At 38.9% G+C, this 18,993-nt stretch overlaps 1 protein-coding gene across 12 annotated transcripts in view; it reads right to left on the minus strand.

The window, feature by feature from the left end:
* The window catches only part of DROSHA (drosha ribonuclease III), a 122,950-nt gene that overhangs the window by 62,833 nt on the left and 41,124 nt on the right, over positions 1-18,993 (minus strand). For 10 of the 12 annotated variants that reach the window (XM_086361271.1, XM_086361267.1, XM_086361266.1 and 7 more), the window contains 4 exons: positions 15,470-15,541; positions 13,773-13,854; positions 12,734-12,808; positions 584-753 (listed from right to left, as the gene is read on the minus strand). In XM_086361271.1, coding sequence (XP_086217397.1) covers positions 584-753; positions 12,734-12,808; positions 13,773-13,854; positions 15,470-15,541 — 399 coding nt within the window. Of the gene's footprint in view, positions 1-583; positions 754-11,031; positions 11,148-11,366; positions 11,711-12,733; positions 12,809-13,772; positions 13,855-15,469; positions 15,542-18,993 lie in introns of those variants that run through there. The other 2 variants (XM_086361275.1, XM_086361274.1) reach the window with 2 other exon arrangements.

Here is an 18,993-nt window from a genome sequence, read left to right on the forward strand (position 1 = left end):
TAGAGCTGAGCATAATCTAAAAACTTCAAAATTCTCCATAATAAGCAGAATAAATCTACTAAGCAGATGAATGGGGCTTCCTTGGTGGCTCAGAGGTTAAAGCGTCTGCCTATAATGCGGGAGAACTGGGTTTGATCCCTGGGTCGGGAAGATCCCCTGAAGAAGGAAATGGCAACCCACTCCAGTATTCTTGCCTGGAGAATCCCATGGATGGAGGAGCCTGGTGGGCTACAGTCTGTGGGGTCGCAAAGAGTCAGACACGAATGAGCGACTTCACTTTCACTTTCATGCCTTCAGTTCAGTTCAGTTGCTCAGTCATGTCTGACTCTTTGAGACCCAATGGACTGCAGCACACCAGGCTTCCTTGTCCATCACCAACTCTTACGGCTACATATATGCCTACAGATACGCCTATATTATAATATTTTTCTTATGTACTAAATATTTAAAGGAAAAAAATTACTCAAAGGACAAGAAGCAATGAGTACTTAAATCTTTAAAAACATTCTGTTAGCATTTTTACGAAACACTCAAACCTGAAAGGAAGGTGACTCAGTCTCTGACCGTCAACACCAGCACATACCGCTCCAGGGTTGGTGACAATCATGCCTTTGCATTCTTCCGCGTATTTCTGCCACTCAAGTTCCTCCCACTGAAGCATATTGGCAATCTCCTCTTCGGGAACAAGGGCTTTGCTACACCGTAGTAAGTACAGGAGGATCTGGTGCATAGACAGTACTTCTTTCCCTCCATCTCAGGTGACAGTGGAGAGAGAGGGAAAATAAGCGTACTCAATTAACAGCCAGTCCTCTACCCAATCAGGAAGAACAAGACAGCGAGAGAAGAGCCCCTGTAAAAAGGTAGCTTAGAATTTACATCGTTAAACCATTGTTTAACCAGGTGCCAAATAATAGGCAAGCCGTTTGTTTCACTGATGAACAGAGCCCATAAACCATCTCATTTACGAAAATGGCAACAACAACATTATAAATGATAAAAGGCTCCATTTCTGAGGTAGGAATATAAAAAAGGTGCCTACCTAAATAAATTTAAAACCACCTAGTGTAAAGAACCACAGTTTATAACATACAGAACCGTGTTATGTTTTAAATATTTTGTCAGTCTTTATAGGGTAACAGATGAAAGTGACGTTACTGATTTAAGGAAATTCTAAGCTTTTATGAGATACTTACGGATGTTTTCAATAAACTATTGTTGCACTATGGCCTAATTTTTTGGTGCTAATGTGCTGCACCCGCCATGAATAATAGAAATAAACAGTTTATACCAATATCATGAAGATCATTATGGAGTTGGTACATGGAAAAAATACCAAGTATTCTGAGACTTAAAGAAGCATATATTACCAAGTACAGAGGCTAAAAACAACAAAGAACATAAATAAAGTACCTTGGAAAAACTCAATTAATCTGGTACTTCGTGAAGCAAAGCCATTCATCTAATATGCACATTAATTTCAGTTTCACAGGCTTCTGCCTTCTCTTTAGGTTTAGCTTTTTTTTTTTTTTTTTGGCCACAGTGCATAACACACGGGTTCTTAGTTCCCCGACCAGGGACTGAACTCACGCCCTCCTCATTGGTATCACAGAGTTTTAACTACTGGACTGCCAAGGAAGTCCCTGGGTTTATTAGCTTCTTGACCAGTACGTACAACCAACTTTTCTCTGCCTAGTCCCACCCAAAAGAAGGACAAGAGCCCTGATGGTGTAGAGAATAATAACAACTCTCCCCAAGGTCATAAGACACACTAGAAACAGTAGTACAGGGCCAAACACTTCGTGGAGAAACAAGGGGACCAAGATGCTGGAGACAGGCAGGCATAAATGAGGGGGTCCTATTTGTGCTAGAAGAGTTTATGACACCCAAGGAATCTAGGATACTAGAAAATGGAAGAAGATAAAAGATTTTAATTTGAGTTGCTATGGGCTAAGATCTTAGGCCTACACTTCTAAGACAGAAGACAGTAAGGATCAAAATTTCTTTTTGATTTGTGCTTTTCTATCTCAGATGCTGCCCTGGAATTAAATGGCATTGCCGCTATATGGCTACTATATATGTAGGAATGCATTCATTTATTAATCTAAATACACATTCATTCATTCAATAATTACTAGCACTTATTACGTAGCTGGCCCAGGAAACACAGTGCTAAACAGCTGAAACTCTTACGTTCCAGAGGAGAGAAAGAGACAATAAAAAACAACTACTTAATAATAGATCAGGGATGAGGGCTCTGAAAATGGATCAAACTGGGCAACTATACATAAAAGGGTGGTCAGGAAAGATGTCTTTGAAAAGCTGCCATCTGACAGATTTGAAAGAAGCAGAGGAGCTCCACGTGGCTACCTGGGAGAGGGGTGTCTCTGGTAGAAAAAACAGCCAAAGCCCGAAGGTGGGACTGATGTGTTCCAGGAACTGCAAAGAGGCCAGCATGGATAGAGCAAATTGAGGAGGAGAATGTAAGAGAGGCAGCAGGGAAATCAGATCTTGCCAAGCTTTACAGAGCACAGTAAGATCTCCGGAAGTGACTCTCAGATGGGAGCACGTTTTTCACCATTATGTGCCTGGCACTATGAATGGTCCCATGTAACAATTATGGAAAAAAACAAACAAAAACATAAGCTCCGGGACTTTAAGAAGCAAGTTGACTAATGATGATTAATCACAACAGTTCCTAGAGGAATCTTTGCAGGTAACATTCTGAAAAGAGGTAAAGACACTGAGTTTCTTTAAAAAAAAAAAAGAAGTAACTAAAGTAGAAAATACAATCAACCTACATGAGGACATGTTCTGTCTATTCTTCTTACTATTATTCACAGCAGTAAAAAAAAAAAATAAAATGGTATGCCTCATTACAAAACATCTGCCTTAAAACTACAAGTCACCTTTGATTAACAAACTTCCATGGTTAAGGACATATTTCTTAGACTCTGTCTCAACAGACATTTTAATCTGCCTGCATGTTACATGACTTTCTCAATCAATGATGTTTTCCCCTTTGCTAAGGAGCCCAGCAAATCATAATGCCCCTCAGTCAGTCTGAGTCCATGCTAATCTCTGCTTCTGGGGGGAGCCTGAAGTGAGCAGGTGGACAAGAGACCTCTAAAGCCAGGGCAAGTTGACTTACACTTGCATGTGTTAACATAAGGAGCAGCAGGGATAAAGCAAACCTAGCCCTCAGAAGAACTGCCATACTGAGGAAATTCTAGGAACCAAGGAAAGGGTAAAACACAGTAAGATTACTAAAGAGCACTGTGTGCTTATAAGGATACATCAGAGGAGCAGAGTGTTGTTTTGCTATAAGGATTAGAGAAGAACATTCAGACTTTATTTGGGAAGGTTGGAAGGAGAAAAGACATGCAACTATAGCTATACACATTGGTGCTGAAAGCCACCCCACGGTTACAAGTGGCCAACTTTAGGACACTTCAAATAAATGGGAAAAGGACTAAGGGCACTGAATTTAAAGGGAAAAGAATAAAAAAAATCAAAGAGCTACTGAGAGGGAGGAACACTTAAACCTGCAAACCAAGGGCACTGCCCAATTGAGGAGAAGAGTACCTGCGAGATAAAGAAGGAAGGCCGCCAAGTGCCCTGAGAACACTTCTGCCTAGTTTGGGTGCAAAGGTGCTGATGAGGGAGGAGAGATTTATAGCTGCATGGAACTAGAAAGAACTTTTTTTTAAAACATACACATATTAGGCGTGAGGTAATGCTAAAGGAGAAACTATAAACCCATGCTGAAAACTGCTAAATTATTTTTAAAACAGCTAAAATCTAAAAAGATAGATATTTACTGGTGTGAAAAAGTAGAAACTCAGGACAGATAACATGAGGTGAAACCCTTACAGGAATATAAGGAAAGGCAGACAGAACTAGAGAGTCCCACGGAGCCCACAGGGCAAGAGCTCCATCCCTCACACCCAGCCTGGCAAAAAGGACATTGCAGAAATATTTGTGGGATGACTTTCTGAAGCAGATAAATAATGTGGCCACTTGCTCGCAGACTGCCATGAATCTACTAATGCTAATGAATTGGCTCTTTTGGTTTGTCTGCTTTGCTACATGTTTATGTTGGGGATTTATGGAACTATGTCACTGAGGGCTAGGAAGTAATCTTTATCTCGTTGGCTGAGATAAATAGGACCCGATACAAATGAGAAATTAGAGCGGGTAAGCTAAGGTTAGCAGGAATTCTGCCAGCGCTGGGACTGGAACCGTGACAACCGCTCATTATTCGGGAAGAACTGGAGTTTGTGTTTCAGGGAATGAATCTGGACAGTCATTAATGAACTGACAGACTTTATAAACTGTTTCTTAGAGACTTAATTCTCACAGTTTATATCGCTTGATGATTTATATGGTTATTGGGAGGAGGGGCAATTTGCTAGGGAATTTGTATTAAGAATATACTGGTTAAATAAGTAGTTCTCAAGAGTATAATACTCAGTTTTAAGAAACATACAATACTGTCGTTCCCTACACTGAGAATAACTATATAACTGCATTACCTATATGCAGACATATAATTATGTCTCCCAAATATTCCTACAGGACACCTTTATATAATCTTAAGTTTTGAAAACTTTTATTAATAGCACAGAATTTTCTCAACTCTCCACAAACAAAGCTACATTGAGACACTGTATCAATTTATGTCTTTTTCCAAACTACATTTCCCTCCTGGGAATTCTGATATACTCTCTTCCTCTTTGGCCCTCTGTGAGCCATAGCTAAAGAACTGCTTCTCCAAAATGAGACAATTTCCAAAAATCCATCTGCTAGATAGTTGATTTGCAAAACTGATTTGGGATTCTCAAAGCTTTACTACAGTAATGATATAAGCAATCAACAGGCTTTCCTGTAAGTGCAGCCTTTCTATCTTGAATGATGCCCTGCCCTAGCCCTGGCTACAATCAAGATAAAACCTTAAACTGGCTCTGATATGATATGAGTTCATATCAACTGTCTAACTACTAAAGGTGGAGGCAGGGATAAGGAAAGAAACAAAAATTTGAGAAAACTCTTACGATATCAATAAATTGGTTGTTCTGTAATTTGACTTCTGGTAAACTGACCTGCACTGAAGAATCCTTGGTTTAATCTATTAGCTAAACTTTGGATAAATTTGTATAAAGCAACTGAGACAGCTGACTTCAAAGCAGGTCCACTGAGGAACTAGAGAAAAAGATAATGACTGATAAACTTTCAATCTATGTATTACAATAAACTGTTACGAACAAAAAGCCGATGAGAGTAAGAGGACCACTAAATACTTGAAACACTATAAAAAAGTTGTTCATTCTCACAGGAGTTCAAGTAAGAGGCAAATATTAATAATAACAATGAGATAACTTTTTATGTATCAGATGCTAGTAAAACCCAGTGTTGGCAGATGTATCGGAAAAGGGTGGTGTCAAAAATGCTGGTTAGAACTACAAAACTATGTCCTTTCTAGAAAAAACTTGGCCAGCTCTTTCCAAATTTAAAATGTGCATACTGTCTTAACAGATAATTACTTCTAGAACTCCACCTTATAAAAACACACAAATGCAAAAGAATAGATGCATAAGACTATACCTAAAGTATTTACATGTAATGGTGCGGAGCCGGGGTGGGGGGGTTGCAGAATAGAGACTTCCAAAATACTCCTGACTAAAGGAACTGTAAAAAAACAAACCCGAAAAAAAAAAACAAACAAACCCGATGTCTATTCATCTATAGAATGCCACACAGGTGTTAAAAATTAAGGCAATGTATGTGTGTGTGTGTGTGTGTGTGTGTGTGCGCGTGTGTGTTAGTCACGAAGTCGTGTCCAACTCTCTGTGACCCCATGGACTGCAACCCGCCAGGCTCGTTTGTCCATGGAATTCTCCAGACAAGAATACTGGAGTGGGTTGCCATTTCCTTCTCCAATGTGAATTTTAGTAGTAGTAGTTTAGCCGCTAAGTCGTGTCCAACTCTTGTGACCCCACAGACTGTAGCCTGTTAGGTTCTTCTGTCCATGGGATTCTACAGGTAAGAATACTGGAATGGGTGGGTTGCTATTTCCTTCTCCAACGTGTTTATATAGAGGATGTCTGAAACAGCTGGGTAAAAAAGTCAAGTTGTATAACATGTTTAGTGTTATCTCACTTAAAGAAAAAAGTATAATTCTCTCTTTATAGGTGAAAACAAATACAAATCAAACCACTTATAGCAACTACTTATCCTCACACATCTAGAAGTTGGTGTTCACTTTTTTACTTCATACACTTTTGTACTGTTTATATGTGCGCGCGCGCACACACACACACACAGACTGGACACAATTAAGGGCAAAGGTAACACTTCAATTTTGTGAAGAAAGAATGGTCTTTTCAATAAATGGTGCTAGTCAACTGAATGTCATATTGAAAACAATGAATCTTGACCCATATCTTATGTTATTTACAAAAACAAATCTGAGACAGATTATAGGACTAAATTTGTAGAAAACATAGAGAGTATCTTGATGATCTAGAGGTAGGCAAAGTTTTCACAAACAAGATACAAAAAGCTCTAAGCAAAAAGGAAAAATAAGAATTAAAATTAAGAATTTCTGTTCATCAAAAAAAAAAAAATCACCAAGATGGTGAAAAAGCAATCACAGAGAAGGTATTGGCAATACATATATTGGCCAAAAGACTCATATAATAAGTATATATAAAAAATACCTACAAATAAACAAGAAAAAGGCAAATAAAGCAACAGAAAAATGAACTAAAGGCTTGAATGCTAAGTCACTTCAGTCGTGTTTGACTCTGTGTGACCCCACAGACGGCAGCCCACCAGGCTCCCCTGTCCCTGGGATTCTCCAGGCAAGAACACTGGAGTGGGTTGCCATTTCCTTCTCCAATGCAGGAAAGTGAAAAGTGAAAGGGAAGTTGCTCAGTCGTGTCTGACTCTTAGCGACCCCATGGACTGCAGCCCACCAGGCTCCTCCATCCATGGGATTTTCCAGGCAAGAGGGCTGGAGTGGGGTGCCATTGCCTTCGCCTTGAATAGGCACTTCAAAAGTCAACAAGGAAAAAACAAAAGTCAACAGGGAAATGGTCTATGTATGAAATGGTGTTCCATTTCATTAGTCTTTAGGGAAATGAAAATTAAAACCATACTGCGATACCTCTGATGCTCATCAGACTAGCTAACTTGAAAAAGAAAGAAAAACGCCAAGTGTTGGTACAAATGTGGAATAACCTGAACTCTTATCTATACTGCACATGGGACAGTGAAAAGGTACCATCATTTTGGAAAACTGTTTGAAAGTATCTACAAAGCAAAACTTAAAAGCATCCAGAATTTCCACTCCTAGGTAGATATCCACTACAGGAAAGCATAAATATGCACATCAAAAGGCATGTACAAGAGTTTGATGAACATATGCGTGCTATCTGAAAGAGTCAAAAACTAAAAATATCAGATCAGATCAGATCAGTCGCTCAGTTGTGTCCGACTCTTTGCGACCCCATGAATCGCAGCACGCCAGGCCTCCCTGTCCATCTCCAACTCCCGGAGTTCACTGAGACTCATGTCCATCGAGTCAGTGATGCCATTCAGCCTTCTCATCCTCTGTCGTCCCCTTCTCCTCTTGCCCCCAATCCCTCCCAGCATCAGAGTCTTTTCCAATGAGTCAACTCTTCGCATGAGGTAGCCAAAGTACTGGAGTTTCAGCTTTAGCATCAGTCCTTCCAAAGAAATCCCAGGGCTGATCTCCTTCAGAATGGACTGGTTGGATCTCCTTGCAGTCCAAGGGACTCTCAAGAGTCTTCTCCAACACCACACTTCAAAAGCATCAATTCTTCAGCGCTCAGCCTTCTTCACAGTCCAACTCTCACATCCATACATGACCACAGGAAAAACCATAGCCTTGACTAGACGGACCTTTGTTGGCAAAGTAATGTCTCTGCTTTTGAATATGCTATCTAGGTTGGCATAACTTTCCTTCCAAGGAGTAAGTGTCTTTTAATTTCATGGCTGCAGTCACCATCTGCAGTGATTTTGGAGCGCAGGAAAATAAAGTCTGACACTGTTTCCACTGTTTCCCCATCTACTTCCCATGAAGTGGTGGGACCAGATGCCATGATCTTCGTTTTCTGAATGTTGAGCTTTAAGCCAACTTTTTCACTCTACTCTTTCACTTTCATCAAGAGGCTTTTGAGTTCCTCTTCACTTTCTGCCATAAGGGTGGCGTCATCTGCGTATCTGAGGTTATTGATATTTCTCCCAGCAATCTTGATTACAGCTTGTGTTTCTTCCAGTCCAGCATTTCTCATGATGTACTCTGCATAGAAGTTAAATAAACAGGGTGACAATATACAGCCTTAACGAACTCCTTTTCCTATTTGGAACCAGTCTGTTGTTCCACGTCCAGTTCTAACTGTTGCTTCCTGACCTGCATACAAATTTCTCAAGAGACAGATCAGGTGGTCTGGTATTCCCATCTCTTTCAGAATTTTCCACAGTTGATTGTGATCCACACAGTCAAAGGCTTTGGCATAGTCAATAAAGCAGAAATAGATGCTTTTCTGGAACTCTCTTGCTTTTTCCATGATCCAGAGGATGTTGGCAATTTGATCTCTGGTTCCTCTGCCTTTTCTAAAACCAGCTTGAACATCAGGAAGTTCACGGTTCACATATTGCTGAAGCCTGACTTGGAGAATTTTAAGCATTACTTTACTAGCAGGTGAGATGAGTGCAATTGTGCGGTACTTTAAGCATTCTTTGGCATTGCCTTTCTTTGGGATTGGAATGAAAACTGACCTTTTCCAGTCCTGTGGCCACTGCTGAGTTTTCCAAATTTGCTGGTATATTGAGTGCAGCACTTTCACAGCATCATCTTTCAGGATTTGGAACAGCTCAACTGGAATTCCATCACCTCCACTGGCTTTGTTCGTAGTGATGCTTTCTAAGGCCCACTTGACTTCACATTTCAGGATGTCTGGCTCTAGGTCAGTGATCACACCATCATAATTATCTGGGTCGTGAAGATCTTTTTTGTACAGTTCTTCTGTGTATTCTTGCCATCTCTTCTTAATATCTTCTGCTTCTGTTAGGTCCATACCATTTCTGTCCTTTATCGAGCCCATCTTTGCATGAAATGTTCCTTTGGTATCTCTGATTTTCTTGAAGAGATCCCTAGTCTTTCCCGTTCTGTTGTTTTCCTCTATTTCTTTGCATTGATCGCTGAAGAAGGCTTTCTTATCTCTTCTTGCTATTCTTTGGAACTCTGCATTCAGATGCATATATATTTCCTTTTCTCCTTTGCTTTTCGCTTCTCTTTTCACAGCTATTTGTAAGGCCTCCCCAGACAGCCATTTTGCTTTTTTGCATTTCTTTTCTATGGGAATGGTCTTGATCCCTGTCTCCTGTACAATGTCACGAACCTCATTCCATAGTTCATCAGGGACTCTATCTATCAGATCTAGGCCCTTAAATCTATTTCTCACTTCCACTGTATAATCATAAGGGATTTGATTTAGGTCATACCTGAATGGTCTAGTGGTTTTTCCTACTTTCTTCAATTTAAGTCTGAATTTGGCAATAAGGAGTTCATGGTCTGAGCCACAGTCAGCTCCTGGTCTTGTTTTTGCTGACTGTATAGAGCTTCTCCAAAATGTCCATTAATCACAGACAGGTTAAATACATTTTAATTTAGTCACACTGTATAATACTATACAGCAACAAGAATGTGCCAACTACAGTTAACTATAACAGGTATTTTGAAAACAAAATAAAGAAGAAGATAGAAACAAAAAATATATACAATTCTAACTTTTATAATTCAAAAACAGGTAAAACTAATACATGGTATTTTCAAGACAGAATAGAGGTTGCCTTAAGGAGTCGGGTGGTGACTAGAAAGGGGCTCTTCAATGCTGGTAATCTTGAGTGGGGGGCTGAGTACACAGTTATATTCACTTGGTGAAAATTCACTGAGTCTTATGACAAGTGCACATTCAATATTTGTGTTCTACTTCAATCAAAGGTTTATTTTTCAAAAATGAGAGACAATACCAAAGAATGAGTGAAAACCACATTCACTCTCATTAATAACAAAATACATGAATATTTAACTAAGGCACTCTTATGACCGATTGTTTAAAGTCTGTAAACGAGTATTTACTGAGCCTCTGCAATGTGCCAAGGAATATGTTAGTACTGATACAAGACAGACTGTTAACGCCTCAGCCTCATGGAGCTACAGTTGGAAGGAAGGAAGCAAAGAAACAAAGTCCAAAATGTGAAGAAGACTAATAATTCATTTTTTACAGCAGCATAAACTGATGGGATTCTTTTGATAAGAAATTTGGTACTACATATCATGATCTTTAACAAATATCCATCTACTGGATGAATTACTAAAAATTAGGATGCAAAACATGTATCAGTATGATGACTAGCATGTAAAAAAGGCAAGAAGGGAAAAAAATGAAAATATACATCAAAATGGACACACCATTTTGAACTCACCATTTTCTAAAGATTTTTAGTGAAGTCATATTTTGAAAAATGAATCAAGCATAATTTGCCATCCAATAACAAACTGCATTTTATACAGAAAAAGGCATTTTTCTGTATCCTTCTGAGATTTTTTTTAAGTAAGTATATTTTCAAAGAAAGTCTAATGAAAAAGTCAATTCTGTTTAAAAATAAGCCAAGAGATCTTTTTCTTTACAACAACCTGAGTGTCATCCCTGCATAGTTACGAGAAACATTTTGTGAGAGTTGAAATCCCATAAAGTAAACACCTGACACAGGATTTTTCTTTAAGATGATTTTAAAATAAGTGTCCACATTCTCTTAGAGATTTGTTTGTTCATAAAATTCCTAGAGGCAGATAGACACAGAAAGGAAAGGCTTTTCAACAAACTCACTCTAATACCATTTTCTCATAAGTTTACCATTAAAGCTCCATTACAAAATCATAGATTCATTCACTTGAAAAGAAAAAGAAAAAAAGGACCTCTCAATAAAATGAAACCAGGGGACTTCCCTGGCAGTCCAGCAGTTAAGACTCCATACTTCCACTGCAAGGGGTTGGGGGAGTGGTGATGGTAAGGGGGCCACAGGTTCCATTCCTGGTCAGGGAACTAGGATCCCACATGCTTTGTGGCACAGCCAAAACACAAAATAAAAAAATAAAGACAAAAAGAAATAAAATATGCAGATATACAAAAGAAAATGCTTTGAATACATTTTCCAAACAAAATAAACATTAACAATAAGCCACCTTGACTGAGTAGACTGAGGAGAGGGTACCAAGGACAAAAGCTGGAGGAAAATCTACACCAGAATGAATAGATAAGATAAAAACCACAAAAGACGAATCAGAGAGCCAGAGGCAAGTAAGGAGCGCGCAGCAGGCGGAACACACTAAAAGCCCAGGTATCATATCAGGGAGGAGATGCAACTGAAGCGTGTCCACTGGATTCGGTCTGACATCAGCAGCTACAGCGGAGTGAGGGCATGTAAGGGGGAGTGGAATGCCACAGCAAAGCCAGGCTGTGAACAGCCCAGAATCCAACAGGCTCCTGGACGGCTCTGAGGCATGGGGGAGGCAAGTGCTCCCCAACGTTCATGAGGAGGGGAGCATGAGCATGACGCTGAACTCGTGAACTGCTGATGTGTAAATGTGGGCAGAGAGCTGACACGCTGAAAAGCTCCCCAGCTGAAATGATAAACCACAGATTTACTGCAGCAGTCATTTTTTTTTTTTCCTCCTGTATCACCAAGAGGCCCAAATTATCAGAGAAGAAAAGGCAAATGGTTGAACTGACATTTCCACAGAAGGTGGTGGTTATTAGCACAAGGGGCTGAGGCCACTAGAGCTGAGAGACAAAAGTCAGAGGAGAGGACTGAAGCAGGAAAGCAAAGAAAGGTGGCTGTACACATTGAGAAAAAAGAAGATTCAGGCAGAAGCAAAGGGAACAAGGAAACGAGGACCTGGAAGTATAAGTGGATGTCACCAGAAAGTGAGACATGAGAATGAGATTCCAAGGAAGAATTCACTTAGGATGGTGAAGATTTTACAAACAAAAAGGCGTCCAAATATCTCATTAAAAGCCCAACCATTTTTTAAAAAATTCTAAATACAATGCCGTATCTCACAGCTAGCCTCTTGACAAAAATTTTTAAAAGTTAAAATGTTGCTTTGAAAAACATAGCAGTCATATATTTACTTATATATATGTAATATAAATATTATATGTAATTAAATATATATTTAATTTCATGAGAATAAATTGTTCTTCACTATAAAATGAATAAAAGTATATGTCAAAAAAGAAAAAAAACTCCCATAAAACCACTATCTTACTACAACTATTACTCCAGTTATTCTTAGCATAGTTATAATCATATTGTTTATAAAATTTCATAAATTGTTTTCTAATTAAATATATACATTTTTTAAAGCCACACACATTTTTCCACTTTAATACTTGCATGATATTTTATCAAGTAGACTCTCAAATTTTTGAAATCAATTCTCCCACTGCTTATCTAATTTGGGGCTATCATAAATTATGCAGGGGTATAAATCAGCATGTATAATATTACATTTTCATGCCTCACCTGAGAAGTAGATAATTAAGTATCTGAGGTGGGAAAGTTGTCCCTAAAGATTAAAAGGAGAATGGCTCATTTTCAGATGTACTCTCTCACCAGGTCACTGACAAGCCAAAAGATTTACCTGGAAGAAATCTTACAAAACGTGGCATAAAATGAAATCTTGGACAGCAGGGAGGACTGTCTTCAAACAAAGGACCTAAAGCAAACAAGTGAAAAGGAAAGAAAAAATAAATAAAACTGCCTTGAGAAACAAACACTGAAACTTAATTCCCAAGATTCATGATAATGAAACAAAAACACCACCACCAACAGAAGTAGGGACATAACAAACACTGCCCCCACTTCTACTCAACAGCTGAATCAATCATGTGGCAACTGCCTCAAACATCCCATGAAGAGTGAGGAGACCCTCCCCGCCAAGAAAGGGAAGAATGAAAGCCCCAAGGATATATACAGTATATAGCATATACAGTAAAGCTAGTTTTAGAAATTCAAAGATATAAAGATTTTTGTTATAACTGAACTACTGCATGATAAATATGCCTGTGTTTTCGCTGTGTCCCATTTTAATCAATACAACTGGGGGGAAAAACAGAGAAATACTATTCAAAATTTGGTTTGAAAAGCTGTTCATCAACACACTGCTTTAAAAATAAATAAATAAATGTCTGATGGAACGGACGCATTTCCAAGAGTAAATCATCATCCAAGAACCAAGTATCAAGTTTTGAACCGATGTAGCATACAGTGTGTATGTGTTTTAAGAGTTAACTAAAGTTCTGTTTTAATGAACTGTCATTTTGGAAGAAGTTTATTACAGTAAAGTCCAACAGACTTAAGATATTAACTAATGAGATTTCCCCAACGCAGATAAATCAAGGTAGTTACTCAACATAACTGATACCATCTTCCTAGGTACCAGTTACTTAACAATTAATGATAATCCTTCATAAAGGACATGGTCCATCTGTAGTTAAATGAGACCCATAACAACTCATTTATGTCAAATGATAAGAAGCATGCCTATGAATAATAAACTTTTCCCTGCAGTTCAAAAGTGAGAGGAATTTCAACTATGTACCCCCACTTTTTTATAAGAGTTTTCACATAAACCACAACATTCTCCCACAAGCGCTACACTTTTGTTAAATCCTATTTACCTTTGAGATTCCAGTCATACAATTCCAAAATATCTCTGAATAGGAATAATGAAAAGAGTTCAAGTCCTTTCACACAAAAATTCTGAAAAATAAACCAGAAACCCCAAATTACTATAGTACTGCAACTATATATTAACTGATGCTTCAGCTTGTTTTAGTCAAGTGTTTTAAAAAGTGTCTAATGCAACTGTACTAAAACAGTTTAATTTCCTAAAAAACTTGGCCACTGTCCTATAGTAGCTCAGTGTCTTAAAACATTAATGAAGTAAGCAATAATGTCATTAGAATTCCTAAGAAAATGTGGGCTTGGCTCTTCTCAATGTACAAATAAAGTGATGTGAAATTTAGAAATCAAAGTCTCTTTCATGTCATATTTTTCTAACCCAATTACAAAACATACCAGAATCTCTTAGGGACTTTCTGTTAATTCAAATAACACACTGAGCAGCCAGCTCTGATAGATCTGTCCCCAGCACCACCCTCCCCTCCCACCTCTGCTCACCTCCACCCTTCAAACACACCCACAATCACTATTGCCAAGTTACCATAAATTAGAGGTCTCCGTGCCAAAAAAGTTCCAGCTCTTAATGAAGGCAAATAAAGGGCTACGAAAAACGACAGAACTTTGTACCAAAATTTCTGCTGTAAACAAGCTTAACAGATGATATATCTGCGAGTGAGACTTGTCTCATAATTCTTCCTCCTACTTGTTTTGCTCAGGGTTCATAAATCACCCTGCGTAAGATCACGCCAGAAGTCGTCAACTTTTACAATAGCAAATGAAGGCTTATGACCTTAAAAATCAAAAGGAAGCAAAAAAGCCCTTCCAAGCTGAAGAATGAAGGGGCGGCCCTTTCTCCTTAATTCTTTTTGAAAGACAGGTAGAATTAACAGGACTTGCCCAGAATGAAATAGGTGCAAACTAAGCATGCGTGTCATGCTCATCAATCCCTGTGGGTGCTCCGCTGCCCTCGACAGAGCCACACTGTTAAACAAGGTTTGCAAGAGGAGCCAGGGGCTCAGGAAATCGACCCCGACTCCAACACAATGTTAAGTGCACAAGCTTGTTTGCTGTCTGGTTGTTATTTCTTGGTGTGATTTGTTGACACCACTAAAGTCAAGATCAGGCAATGAATCATTCTGAGATTCACATTAATCTTGCTTTGGAATTTTAAACCTCTTGCATATATTTAGATAAATCTGCTGCTGAGCATCCGCAGTGAAAAACAATTAGGAAAAATATGTAAATATATGGGAAGAAAAATGAACCAAGCATTGATCTTGTCACTGGAGATAATGAATAAGATTATTCCCACAGTTATCAGATTCAGTTTCACTTTTCTAATTTCCTCTCTGATAACGACCAGTAACCAAAAGCTGTCCCTTGTCCAAAACAAACTAGAAACAGATGTAATGTTACCATCACATAACTTTCAGTAGCTGCAACACAGAGGAGAAACGGGTTCAAAAATAGGTCAAAAAGTTGGAAAATGACCTGAATTTTAACCTCCTTCCTAAAGCTACATCTGACTACAGTTACGTCTGACTGGTCTTTTTCAACAGTGAACACAATACTTTAAGAGTATCCTTATGGCAAAAAGCCAGCGCTGGTCAAGTTCAATGCTTTAAAAATATATAACTATGGAATAAACAAAAGAGCAAACTGCATCAAGCTGTTAAATAATCTTCTCTCTTACCTCAGGCATCATCTCTTCTATGAAATGAATCGTGTAGTCTATGTTGAATCTAATTACTTTACACAGTGGAATCTGTAATAAGAAGAAGGAGAGGGTCAGTTTCAAAATGCCTTCCTGTGCTCACCACTGTACACGTGTTGGCTACCTGACCCAGAAGGCCATGAACCAAATGAGAAAGTTTCACCTTAATCTAAGCTGCTAACAATACTGCACATGAAGCTTGACCACAACTGCTGGATTTTAATGCAAGACCCCAGCTGACCTGGTCTCTACAGGAAACCTGCATAATGTTGGTGTTTAATTAACTGTATTAGCAGCAGCAACACAAACATGACAAGAACTCATTAAATCCAAATATATTGCCTCTGAAGAATTAATAAAACCACGAATACTTCTTTCTCTCGGGTTTTTAAAACCTTTCAGAATCTTCAGCTCTTCAGGCAGATCCGGGATAGCAGGCTGACAATTCATCAGTTACAGATTCATAAGTCACTGAAGTACACAAAACTCATGCTGCCTTTCTGGCTCTGGAGCAAAAGCAAGCATGGCAATAAAAATAATAATAGCTAACACTTACTAGCTAGGTAGGCCCTGTTCTACTGTTTCATATACTGTCACTCACATAGCCATCCTGTGAGATAGGTACAATTATTCTCCCTAGTGTACAGTGGAAGAAACAAAAAACAGAGAATCAGATACTTTGCCTAAGGTAGTGTGTGTGTGTGTGTGTGTGTGTGTTAGTCGCTCAGTCGTGTCTGACTTTTTGCGACCCTATGGACCATAGCCCACCAGGCTCCTCTGTCCATGGGAGTCTCCAGGCAAGAGTACTGGAGTGGGGTCCTCCAGGGGATCTTCCTGACCCAGGGGTAAAACACGTGTCTCTTACATCTCCTGCATTGATAGGTCGGTTCTTTACCACTAGTGCCACCTGATAACAGGGATCTGGTGAATTAGAAACCCTTGCTCCTGACCCCAGTTCTAAGCCACTAGGGTATCCATCTCTCATTACCTAACACTGTCCTAATAATATCTGTCCTAATGTTCAGAGTATGTGTGAAGATGAAGGAAAGCTCAGATGAAATAAATCCACATCTGTCTTGCTTTACAAATGTATCATTAGATACCAGCCTAGTGCCCACATTTAAGAGGTTTTCTCTAGGCCTATTTTTGAATGAACGGAGGACTGAAAAAGGGAGGGGTGTGAGGTTAGAGCAGTGGTTTGGCTGAGTAGCTGGAGAAAATAATAGACTCAGAAGCCCTAGAGATGTGTTAAGTAGGCTTTTCTGGCCACTCGATCTGTCCATAAGACGATTTTATATAAATGTCATCGTTTTTACAAACCACAGCAATTAGAAAGAAACAAATTTTAATTCCACCAGCAAAAGGAATGGTAAGAAAAACAGTCTTACAATGCCATCTACTGGAAATCTTTTTCTCAGAAATGAAGTTTAGCTCTTAGGTGCTTTTTTTTTTTGAAGGATAGTGGCTAATTTAAGTGAAATTCATAATTAACTTTAATAAGAGATCCATTTTCAACTTTCTCGTGGTAATGGGTTCTAAACCAGCTGAAGCGACATGCTAAGGTCACTATCATTTTGAAGTTCTTTCTTCCTACAAGCATTTAAAAATATTTGAGCATAGTTTATGAATAATTTGTGCAATTATTCACAGTTTTAAAATACATTACTAACAACCGATAGATTCACAGATACTCTAAAATAGGCCACACCCTCTATCTTTTAAAAAGGCAGAGATCTAAGAGAAAAGCATGAAAACAAGCATAAATAGAGTGTGATACAGTGTAACCTGTCAGAGTGCCATTAAAAAAACAAACAAAATGTTGAATAGTATAAAGTACAAAAGAATCAAAGAGGAGGTAACATTTGAGTTGAGTCTTTAAAGATGAGAAGGAATTTTCCAGGTCATTCAGAAAATTAACTGGGAAAGAAAAAGGTGTTTGTTTATTCTTTTAAATTAATTTTTATTGGAGTAAAGTTGCTTTATAACGTTGTGTTAGTTTCTACCGTACAGCAAAGTCAATCAGTCACAGATATACATGTATCTCCTCCCTTTTTTATTTCCTTCCCATTCAGGTCACCACAGTGCATTAAAGAACAGGAATTTAGTTTCTAGCAAGGCAGAGAAAAAGAAGCTGGAGCCAAAATAGGTCATTTAGCTCTTCAGGAGTGAAATGAATGAAGACAGAGACACAAGGAAATTCTAGAAAGTATGAACTATATTCCGCAGATCTTATAAACCAGGTTAAGGATTCAGAGCTATCCTTATGGCAGCAAGAAGTCATTCAAGTGCTATAAGTGAGAGACCAACACAGTTTCACATGGTCGCTGTGTAAACAGGGTGGGAAGGGCGTACAGAGGAGCAAGGCAAGAGACCAGGAGCCTAATGGAACAGCCCAGGAACCAAATGAAGAGAAGTCCAAAAGAGGAAGGGGAAGACTTTTAGACATAGGAGATGGGACGGAAATCCACAGTGACCATTCTGACCTGGAAATGAAAGACAGAGAACAGAGGATGATTTCCAGGTTTCTAGCCTAAGGGAATAGCTAGGTCAGGATGACATCAAAACAAGGAAATTCACAGGGTGTAACCCTAAGTCCCTTAAACTCAGTATGTAGAGAAGATGACCAGCTCAGTTTCACACAAGTTGAGGGTGAGGTACCTGAGGGGACATCAAGGTGGGTGTGTCCAATGCACAATCTGAAATGTGAGTGTGAAGCACAGAGCCATGTGTCACAGCTATAAATATTGATGTCAGAACATGCATGAGAGGAAAAAACATGGGTGACATTGCATTACGTGGGGAGTGCATTCAGGAGAGAAAAGGACCAGAGCCCTTGGGAAGAGTCAAGAGGCAGAGAAAGCACAGAAGTGTAAACTTTACTCCTTCTGCTCTGTGCAACAGCAGCTCTGCTGATGATTAATGCAACTACAGTTCCTTCCTCAATGACTTCACCTAAAATCACTTTGGGGGACTCCTTTAACCTCTCCTCTTACACATGCTGTATTTCCCTTGGGGCAGTCACCCATACCACTAGAACCCTTCTCAGACACACAAATTTGGGAAGGCAGAATCTCCCTTTCTATTCAAACTTGCATCTCTAAGACTCAAAGAGAACTTGTCCTTTTCCTATATATTGGGAACTCAGTTGATCAAGAGCTCAGTCGGCCAATCAAACAATATAAACACCTTTGATCTTTTCTTAAAACATGTTTGAGTAGTGACTAACACTAACTCCCATCTCATCCTACCAGAAACAAATCAAAAAACCATTCCTAAACTTCTATATTCTAACTCTACTATTTCCAGGCACTAAATGACTACAATCCAGGACAGAAAGGCCATTGGAAATGGAAAGCCAATTAAGGCAGCAGGGAAAGGATCATGGCGTTTCTTTGTGCTTTTGAGGGCAGGATAAAATATTATGTATGTACAACACAAATCTAGGTAACCATAGTTATGTTATCGAAGTCCTTAAAAGCACCAGGTATTATAAGTAATAACAA

This window comes from Bos grunniens, chromosome 20 (genome assembly GCF_055505025.1).
Source record: "Bos grunniens cultivar Pamir isolate PY7600 chromosome 20, Bosgru_T2T1.0, whole genome shotgun sequence".
NCBI classification, from domain to species: Eukaryota; Metazoa; Chordata; class Mammalia; order Artiodactyla; family Bovidae; genus Bos; species Bos grunniens.